The 10,740-nt window shown below is 39.8% G+C and overlaps 1 protein-coding gene across 1 annotated transcript; it reads right to left on the minus strand.

The window, feature by feature from the left end:
- Nucleotides 1-982: 982 nt before the first annotated feature.
- On the minus strand, nt 983-7,499 carry LOC133818817 (uncharacterized). Its single transcript, XM_062251885.1, has 4 exons — nt 5,612-7,499; nt 4,996-5,307; nt 4,292-4,383; nt 983-2,218 (listed from the first exon to the last, which is right to left on the minus strand). Exons 1-4 carry the CDS (start codon nt 6,530-6,532, stop codon nt 1,348-1,350), a joined length of 2,196 nt encoding a protein of 731 aa, XP_062107869.1. The 5' UTR covers nt 6,533-7,499; the 3' UTR covers nt 983-1,347.
- Between the last annotated feature and the right edge of the window lie 3,241 nt (nt 7,500-10,740).

Here is a 10,740-nt window from a genome sequence, read left to right on the forward strand (position 1 = left end):
AAAGTTTAATCAATACCAAAATCTTTTAAGAGCAATACTTAGAACAACACCAACAAAACCACTCAAATTCCAAAAACCATTAATGTTTAATGCCCTCTACAATCGAACATCAACATAGCCATTAGTTCAATACCAAAAATAATACCTATTACAAACCTAGAAATTTGAACATTACAAACCCAGAAAATTTAATACCCTTTACAATCCATACTCAATACAAACTAACCCAAAAATTTAAAGAAGAAAATACCATTAATGTCTAATAATACCCAAAAATTTTAAGAGCAATACTCAGAATAACACCAACAAAATCACTCAAATACCCAAAATTTTGACTAGGAAATTAGCTAAACAGTAAACAAAAACAAAGGAAAAAAAGAAAGAAAAAAAATTAACCAAAGAACTAATGAAAAGAAGAAAAAATGCCAAATTCTAACTGGGTTTCGCCCAACCCCTCTGTTACCTTCGACGACCACTACAAACGCGAAGAGCGCCTACCCAAATCCATCTTCATCGCTGTAGACAAAATGAGTTCTACATCTTTGTTGGCGGTCAACACAGATCTACATAGATCCTCGTCACTCATGCCGATCCCTTCCGATTTTCTCAGTCGTTGTCTGCCAAATGCCCCCAGCGTGAGCTCTCCATATAGTGTAGTTGACCATCAGAATTTGGTGCAACTTCGAAAGACACCATAATCTTTGACTAGTCAGCAGTAATTGAAATTCAAGAAAATGGTATTGACTTGCCCTCTTTAAAATTTGGGTTGAGGATTTGAGTGCTAACAACATTAATTATTTATCATTCTGTTTTACACTCGATTTGTATTTTAATAAATATCCAACTTCACTAAAATAGCATGTAAATGTAGTTTTCAATAGTAAGCTTATATTTGCATAGCAAGTTCCAACGATGTAAATGTTAAATGATACTTTCATTTGAAAGCCAACTTCTTTGGAATGGAACGCAGAAACGCTATAGATGTCTTGAGTACTGTTTTATTCAAAGAAAGCTTATAATTGGGAATTAATGACAAGAAATACATAATTTTCTCTCCCCAAACACAATTTGTATGATTTCAGTAATCAAATTCAATTTAAATCCCACCCCAAAAAAATAAAGCTAAAAAAGGATCAATTTTGACACTAAATTCATTTTTTCTTGAGAACCAATCTTCATACCCTGTCTATACCTCAAACTTATGTGAATTCTATATACATAAATTAACAATCTGGCTCCTTGGTTTCACTTGGTGGTTAGGGGCACAGCTTCAATGGCTGGGGGCAGCATTGTTGTCCAATGCACGCAGCACATTTGAACAAAATCCAGAGCACAACTTCATTCTACTTATTTTCTCACTTTTATTTCAGTAGATCGAATCCTCGGGGACGATTGGGATCCACCACCAAGAGCAGCAGCAGCAGACTCAACATGTGTGAGAAGATACTCATATATCTTCTTCCTCAGCCTGTCAATGGTTTCTACTGAAACATGGGGGTTTTCTTCTTCATCCTTATTAAGACTGATGTCGTCCAACCAGTCGTTCACACTCTTCAGTTGAGTCAACATCCCCGCTATTTGGCCATTATCCGACAAAGCTGATGAATCCACATCAGCATCCAAGAACCTCTCCACAAACCCCAAAAACCAATCCTGGGACTGCAATCGCAGCTTGTCAGCCATGTCAACAGCCTCGTTAAAGCCATTTCCTTTAACCCATTCAGGTGGTTGGCTTTGCAGCTTTTGAGTGATGGCAGGTCCATCTCCTGCTCGGCGAGGGGTTCCAGGTGCACTAAGCTTTGAGCCAAGCATGGGGCGAACCTTGCCCTGGGTTTTTGTTAAGGTATTCTTGGTCGAATTTTCAAGGACTAATATAGGTTGATTTCCAAAGGAAACCTTTTGGTTTTGAGAAGAAGCTGTAGATGGTAAAGACAACGATGCAGGATCTTTAGTGAACACAGCAAAGGAAGATAGATTTGTGGCTAACGCAGCTTGCACCCAATAGGCTGCTAGTTTTCGTTTTTCTGATGTGACCTTTAGTGCTTCTTCTGAAGAGCTTTCTTCAGTATCTGGGGATGCACCAGCAGCATGTATGGTTTTAGACAATGAATCAACAATTGACCGTGCATTGCTCAAGCTAGAGTGGAGAGTTAGAAACTGCTCCACTGCTGGCTGTGGGTTATCTTCCTTAGCTGAGCTAGTTAACTCAGAGTATATGCTGCAGTAGCGGGAAAAACAAATGTCAGAACTCACATGACAAACAAAAGCTTGGTCCAAATGTTAGTAATTGCTTCTGTTAATTGTCAAGATACAAATATTCTTTTTTGTGTAAATCCGTAATGGCAACTACAGAAAAACCAAACTCCTAGAACTAAGTATTCCTCAACTGTCAAACCAGTTTTAATGGATCCCTATTTACTAGGGCCAGAAAACATGATACAACGTTACTTGACAATTCTATCCACAACATGTCTTCTCCATTGTTAACAAGATAACACAAAATATAAACTTACACTTTATCAATTCAATGTAGTGCAAAACCTACCTCCCATTAAAAAAACACTTGTAAATTTTGGTTCTCTTTGCTCCAGCTCAATAATGAAGCCTTTTTTTTAAAGAGTATACGAAGACTTGAACCCCATACCTCTCACACACTTACCCATCCAACCACTTGGCAATAAAAGATAGCACATATCAACTTCAAGTAGATAATAAAGGAACCCAAGATTAGGGTATCTAGCTTGAACAAAGCACAGTTTCAAAGCATAGCTATGTCTTAATATGGAAAGAAAAGGGGAGTCCTCCATGCAAGTCAAATTCTATAAATTTTCCTATCATTATCTGTTAAGCTCAGCTATTTCTTTTTAAACATCGTCACACAAAAAATGTACTATCTAAGTACTCAATCTTATATCCCCAAAATGTGGCCACTAATTAGTGTTGATTGTTTGGCCCTGGCAATGCAAGGTCCTGAACAGATATGTGACTTTTATGTTATAATCACTAGTAAAAATTGACCATCTTTCCATGCTTCAATTACACTACAACCCCTCTATAAATGGTCCCTAATTTCAACAGCACGAAAAATTCTGATCACAATATGCATAAATTCTAAGTAGCTCAGGTTTTGATAACTAAGAAATTCAATTAGAAAGTCAAGCTTAAGTCAAGCTTTCTTTAAGTCTCATAATGCAAGGAACTTTGACATTGATTATAATTCAGGAAAACTATCATATGTCAGGCTCAAGCTGCTACATTGAACTTCAAGGCTCGAGCAAAAAATATAGTATTGTTTACAGCATAAACAATCCCATTAAAATCATCAAACACATGATAAGAAACCAACAACAAAAGCAAAATATCAAGTCATCTGGGTTTTGAAACTTCCCAGTCCAATACAAGGTGTTTTGCCTCCATGATAAGAAGATGCAGTGTGGTTCCATTACAACAAAATGCAGTGAAGTGACCAACATCTAATCACTAATGTGTCGTGATTTCCAGTTGGGGAATCAAAATTATATTGCATATCCACACAGCAGAACATTCTGTGGCTAAAAAGGAATTAAAATGTTTTATTTTAAGAAATAAATTATAAATAAGCCTTTAAGAAATCTAACGGGAAAAGAGACATTATGATTTTAAGGTGGGTAAGAGACTAAGAGTGAGGGGGATATACACTAACATGCTAATAAAGAAGAAAAATGCTAATAAAAACTAACATGTTCATATATGATCTATTAAACAAGGTAATAATTAGAACCAGAACAGAAAGAAGAAAATTCTCCTTACATAGACAGTAGACATGGCTTACTCTATATATTGAAAGCTCTAAAAAATAATTAAGCCATATACTAAGCCGTACTTGGCAGACTGGCCCTTTATACCTATAGTATTAGATAAAAGTACAACTTGACTTGAAATACAAGCATAAAGGCATAACTCATAACCTATACAACTAGACAGGTAATGAGGGGTTTCATGAGTGTTAAAAACTCTATTATTATTTAGACAGTAAAATGACTTAAATCAAACTTCACTCCTTTCTAGTGTCTGAAAACCTACTCAACAACCAGAACCATAAGGTGTCAACAACCTAGATAAGCATAAACTAACAATTCTATAGTTAATAGCCAAATAACCTAACATGGAGACTATATTAATTTCAACTTTGAGAATCCAACAAAAGAATTTTTAAGTCAACACATCATTCTCAAGTTCACAGAGAAACGGAAAAAAAAAATAACATAACAGGAATATGGCCCATCTTATTGCCATTCAGATTTAATTATACCTTAGACAGCGAAGTAAGCTCTCTGCAGCAGAAGCCTCTTGCATAGCCTCTACTGCTGCTGTCTGTGCAGCATCCCTTTGCTTCATAACTTCCTGCAAGACCACAAATGAAGTCATGGAATCAGAGACAAGATTACATAACCATAGATATAATGCAAATTTCTAAACTACCAGAGACCAATCAAAACAGGCATCTCCACTCCACAGATTCCAAACATGGAAAATGAAAAATGTAACCTCCTTGGCATGTAAAAGAAAAAAAAATTATAAGCAATTGGTAGGTAGAGGAAATTATCTACCCTTGCACAAGAAAGTTTGGAACATCACTGTCGTCCGCAGATGGCATATTTCATTGATAATTAAAATCAACAAATCATCCCACACGGGTAAAATAGATAAATCTATGTAATAAATATTACAGACGGAAATTCTCAGAAAAGAACAAATTAGCAAAATTATCTGCTAAAATCATGGCGTATGTATTTATATTGAACATGCAACTCTGTGCCCGAAGAAGCAAGTTAATTCTCTGAAATCATGCACTTAGTTCTTTCATAATTTTTGGTATTCTATTTCAGCAAAAACACAGATGGAATTCGAAGTTCTTTCATTTTCCATAAAATGAAAGTCACAGATGACAATATTTCCACATGTAAAGCCAAGAAAAACATCAGGATTCAATCAAGAAAATGTAGAATATATTACCTTGCCAAGCTTTGCGAGTGATGATGGGAGAGAAGCCCATGAAACACTTCCTTCTGTCAGTTTTCTATTATTTACAGGGACCTTGACCAAGTTTCCGGGGATTCCATAATTAGCTATATCTCCTGTTGATTTTCTTCCAACTGATATTCTATGCTTATCAGACCTATTATAATCATCCAAAGTTCCATTTGCAGTAACTTTCTTGGTAGGCATCTGAACCTTGTTCTCCTCTTTAGAGGACTTTACAGATATATGGATCTTATTATCTTCCTTAGACGGCAACCTCTCACTTGATGTACTCTTTCTAGGAGTCTGGCAAACACAAATTTTTTAAATGATAATAAACATACTAATTTTACTTGTAGTGAAGAAGAAGCCATAAACAAAACAGCATTAAAGCAACCAAAGCCAACAAGTTCCATTTTTCGAACATTCTAGTTTATTCATTCAAGATAAAATCATTTCATGTTATGATTCAAGAATTGGCACAACTTACATAAAAAGTAGAATCCATATCCCAGATAAGAGAAAATCAACCAAACTAAGCATCGTCAAATTTCAGGCACAATCAATACAAATGCCTTAAATTTATGATTAAAGAATTGGAACAACTTACAGAAACACGAAGATCAGACTTGAGATCCTGCTTGGCACCTCTCAATTTCGAGCTCTCTCTACCCTTAATCTCCATATTTCCTTCCCAGCTCTTCCTCAGAGCCTTGGCCCCCATCTCAAATCCCTGAACCCAATTCCGAATTGGATTTCCTGCCACAACCTTCTTCGCAGCCGGACTCGCCGACCGAACCACACTCCCTTTCTCCACCACCTTCGCTGTCACCTTAACCTTCGTCTGGTGCTGCTTGATCCCACTAGCAAATTTCTCAAAAGAAGTCGGAAGCGAATAACAACTCGTCGGTGAAGACGGAATCGACCGCGAATTCAACGACTTCATCCTCCCCAATGGCTCCTTCTTCACATCCACATTGATCGCCAACTTCGACTGCTGCTGGCTTGGCTTTGACCGAACGAGCGATGAAGCCGTTTTCTTCTCCGACTGATCCTCCTTCCCGCCACCATTCGATCTCAATTTCGAATCCAATTTTGCTCTCTCTGTTGTTTTCAAACCCGAAGTAGAAGAAGAATTGTTACCACCGTTGAGAAATCCAAGCGTGTGAGTCGCCACAATGTCTTCCGGGGTTCCCACGCAGGGGTGCCGGCCGGGGACGGGCCTGACTCCGTGGAGAATCGGAACCGGGGAAGCCGATTCGAGCCGTTCAACATGGATGAACTGACCCAATTGGATTTTATCACTTAGAATGAGATCTTCATGTTCGTCAGGGAGAGAGACGTAGGTGGCATGAGAAGAGTCGGAAACCTTAAGGTAAAAACCTTGGTTCGCGAAGAGCTCGCCTCCGGCTAGGGCCGGGACGATGCTGACAACTTGTAAAAGAGAAGACCTGTGCTCACCGGCGACTTTGACGTCAGTGTTCATATGCTGAAGAAGCTTGAGAAGGACCCCCGGTACGAGATTCGCCATTTTTGAAGAGCTTCAATAGGCATCAGTCAACTTCTACCGAAGAGTCCAAACAAAACCCAGATGGGAAAACCTCTCAAAGACTCACGGGAATCTTGAAAAAAGAGCAGATAGAAGTTATGAATGAAGGGTTTTTTTTCTTTTTCTCTCTCTTCTTCTTTCAGTGGAAAAACAGAGATGGACTTAAAAACCAGAAGAAATTTCTGACCAGAAAGGGTTGATTAGTACGAAACAAAAGATAATGGTCAAGCATTTGTTTTGTACAAAGAATTAGCTTTGTAGGTGAGATTGCTTTTGGTAATAATAATGGGGGATTTTTTTTTTTTCTTCTCCAAAGATAGAAAAATATAAGATTTCGAGGCCAACCCGGATGAGATTTAATCCCAAAAAATACAAAATGTAGGAGGGTTGTTCGATGAATATTCAATATGGTATATTAATGGCGGAGTAGTACAGCTTCGAAAAGGATAGAAGAACAGTTACTGACGAAAACCTCAACTCACCGACCCATAAGAGAAAACAAAGAGAGGAAACTTGAGAAGTTAGAAGCTTTGTCAATTTATGCAAAAACAATAGCTCTTAACAATAATAATAATATAATATATTTATTGAATAGTGAAGTGGCTGAGAAATAAGAACCATTTCCTTTGCAAAAAAACCTCAAAATGGGAGTATGATACAATATTTGGAATCTTGGTTGGATGGTATTAATTTGGTTTTACTCTTATGGCAAGAAGAATACAATAATGAATTTTGGGTTAAGGATAACACCAAAAAGAAATGAAAATTGGGAAAAAAAACAAAAAGACAACTTTTTCAAGGGTGTGCATAAGTGAGAAATAAAGAAAAAGAGTCAAAGACTCTTCTGTTCTGCATTGAAATTTTGGGGAAGAAATGGTAATGGTAATGGGTGTGGTGCTGAAAATTTGCAGCCAAAACAAAATGTAGGAAGAAAGAAAGAAAAGGTAAAGGAATAATTGATTGATTGGCAAAGCAAAACAGCTTATTTTATTATTAAAATTTTAAAGAGCTGTCAGTGTCTGATTCCCAAACACACATTTACACATGCGCTTCATATATAAATAAAATCACACATATTTTTATATTTTTCATTTAAGAAAAATAAAATAAAAGATGACCCACTTTGTGGGTCTCTCTCCATCACACTCGCAGAAGGTACAGAAAATAAAATAAATTAAAATAGGGGTGAAAGTTTAATACATATAATATGGATAAACATAAATATATTTTCGGTTTATTTAAAAAAAAAAAAGAAGGTGCATATGGAATTTTTCTTACAGAAACTGGATTAAAGGAATATTGGAAGAGAAAGGAAAATAATTTGCTTTTGTTTTTTAAAAATTCTATTTTATTTGTTTTAAAATAAACTGAAGGCAACTGGTTGCATGTGCAGGGTAATGGGGGTGTTAGGAACCAGGTAATGGCGTGTCGGCTACCTGAAAAGGCGTCACATCCAAAAGATAACAGCTGAAATTTTCACTTACATGTATTATATAAATCTTTTTTGTATATATATATATATTTATTTCTAAGCCTCATTAAATTAATTTAAATCAAATTCTAGGATAAATAATAATCTATAGATTCATGGTTTAGCACCATATCCAACGTGAGGTAAGTAGTAATAAAGAATTATTATTGGTGGATAGGTTATCATGTGCACCTCACTATTTGCACTTAGTAATAGCTAACTGAAAATTTATATGACAGCGTTTCAAAAATAGCCTGGTGGGGGGTTCTTTATTATTATCAACTGTGAATAGTTTTTGGCGTGATTTTTTTTATAATTGTGTATATTATAGTTATTTAGACTATCTTATAAATTTTAAATTTTTTTTGAATAATTTACAATATCGAAAACTAGTTAGTTGCACATGTACGCCCTGGCTTTCCCACGGGCTGTTTAGCAGGACGATCCTCGGACTAAACATAATTTAGCCCGAGGCTCCCACAGGCCAGAGGCTTTATCTTCAAGACGGGCCCTTTCTAGCTCGAGGGGATGGAGTTTCCTGCTCCCTCTTGTTGTTCCAGGAGCTGGGAACAACATCCGGCGACCACTGACGGATCAGCTCGGGTTATGGATTGTTCCGGCAGCGAGCTTCTCAGGAAGCTCTGACCTTATGGGAAGTCAACACGCAAGATAAACGTGCATAATCCTGCCATCACGTGTCCGATATCCCCCTGACTTCTCGGACACGCAGCAGGAACGTGCGTATTCAGACACCCACGGACGGGTTGGGCCGTGCGGCCCATTGTTTCCTTCCATACTGATTAGACCACACTTGTGTGTCAGGTTTAGGAATTAATCATGAATATCACAGACTTGATATGACAAATGGAAAGGTCACGGGATGACCTCCCTACCAATTTCCAGGTGCCTTCTCCTATAAATATGGAGACCCTGGGAATTGATAGAGGTTGGAAAAAATAGTCTTGTAAGAACTATATATTTTACCCAGAAAAGATCAATAATATTGACTAGTGGAGTAGAAGGATTTTAACCTTCGAACCACTTAAAAACGTGTTTAAGGTCACCTAGTTCTTTTCACAAAGATTTCATATCTGCGGCGGTTCTACCTTTAAGTACTAATCTCTTTCTCTTCTTCTCTTAATTACCTGTTGCCGAAGAACCGCGTCAACAGTTTGGTGCTTTCATTGAGAGCAAGTCCAATTAGTACTACCACAAACGTACAACTATGGTGACCACTCGATCCAAACATGGCAACGAGACAGAACAGCATGATGGGCAGGAGGCCCGCCATGTTGCCCTCCCCGAGGAGCAAGTTCCTGAAGTCCAGCAAAGGCCAGGAAAGCAGCCAGCCGGCCAAGACGACACTGGTAGTTCGGCGCCCCGGCCGCCTAATCCGAATCCATGTTATTATACTGCGGTGGAGATGGAGAATGCTCAGCTGAGGAGCCAGCTAGCAGCAGCTGGTCAGCAAATCCAGGATATTCTGAGTCGACTACCCCCTCTCACAACCAACGGTAACGTTGGAGAGAGGCAAGGCGAGGCTCCTAAGTCTCGCCGGAGTAATCGATCCAGGCATAGCCGTTCGGGTAGACTCCCTGCAGCCAACTCCACCCCTTCATCACGCCATCAAGAGGCGAACTTCAGGGAAATGCCTCAGACCGAACCGCAGCAGTACAGCCGTTCGGTTAGGACATCAACCCCTAGCTCTCAGCCTTCCTCGAGGACGCCCAGAAGAGATAGGGGAAATTCCCAAAGGAGGGCCGAGGAGATCCGGAGACGTCAGCCCGTCCCCGAAGAACGTCCAGTTCCTCGTCCAGATCGCCCAGCGCGAAACCATCAAGCTGGCAGGGCCGAGGGGCCCCCACCAAATTTAGTCCGTCCAGACGGCACTAGGATCGCCTCTCCGGTCAGGCATCCTCCTTCTCCCATCAGATATCCGTCTCCTCAGACCGTCCGAGACATCCCGACCTACGGAAATAGTAGGAGAGACCCACCATCGACCGGGCCTTCCCGCCGCAGCAGGGCGCCGGGAGGAGGAGCAGGTCGGAGACGCCAAAGACGCACATCGAGCCTGTCCAGCAGGAGTCACTGGACCGGTAGTGCACGGAGTGATCTTTCGGGAGGGGACCTGCGACAGCGACTAAGTTCAGCACAAAGTCACCATAATTCCCATGGAGGCGACCTTCGAGATCGCCTCAACTCTCACAGAGAGGGTCCAGTTAGGGATGGTAGCCAGGCCCGCTCAGTTGGGGTCCGATCCGAAGTACGTAATGGCGGGAATGCCCCAAATGACCTATCTCCAGATAGGAGGGGCAATAACCCGCCTAATATGTACAACGGGTCCGGAGCTGTTGAACAGCCTCGGAATAACCCAGGATCTCAGGACAAAACCCTAGAGCGCTTAACTCAAATGGAGGAGCTGATGAAGAAGCTCATGTCGGAGAAAGAAAAAGATGAATATGATTCAGGGGATGAGATGGAGCTCTTCGCCCCCAACATAGCAGCAACGGCATACCCTTCTGGCTTTCGTATGCCTCACTTGTCAAAGTTCAACGGGGATGGAGACCCATCTGACCACTTAGGGATGTTCAACACCCTAATGATGGCTCATAACATCGGGCCAGAGCTTCGTTGCTTGATCTTTCCTTCCACCCTAACTGGACCTGCCAGGCAGTGGTTCAAACAAAGTAAAAGGCAGTCAATCAGCTCCTGGAAGACC

The sequence above is a fragment of the Humulus lupulus genome, chromosome 2 (assembly GCF_963169125.1).
Source record: "Humulus lupulus chromosome 2, drHumLupu1.1, whole genome shotgun sequence".
In the NCBI taxonomy this organism is placed as follows: Eukaryota; Viridiplantae; Streptophyta; class Magnoliopsida; order Rosales; family Cannabaceae; genus Humulus; species Humulus lupulus.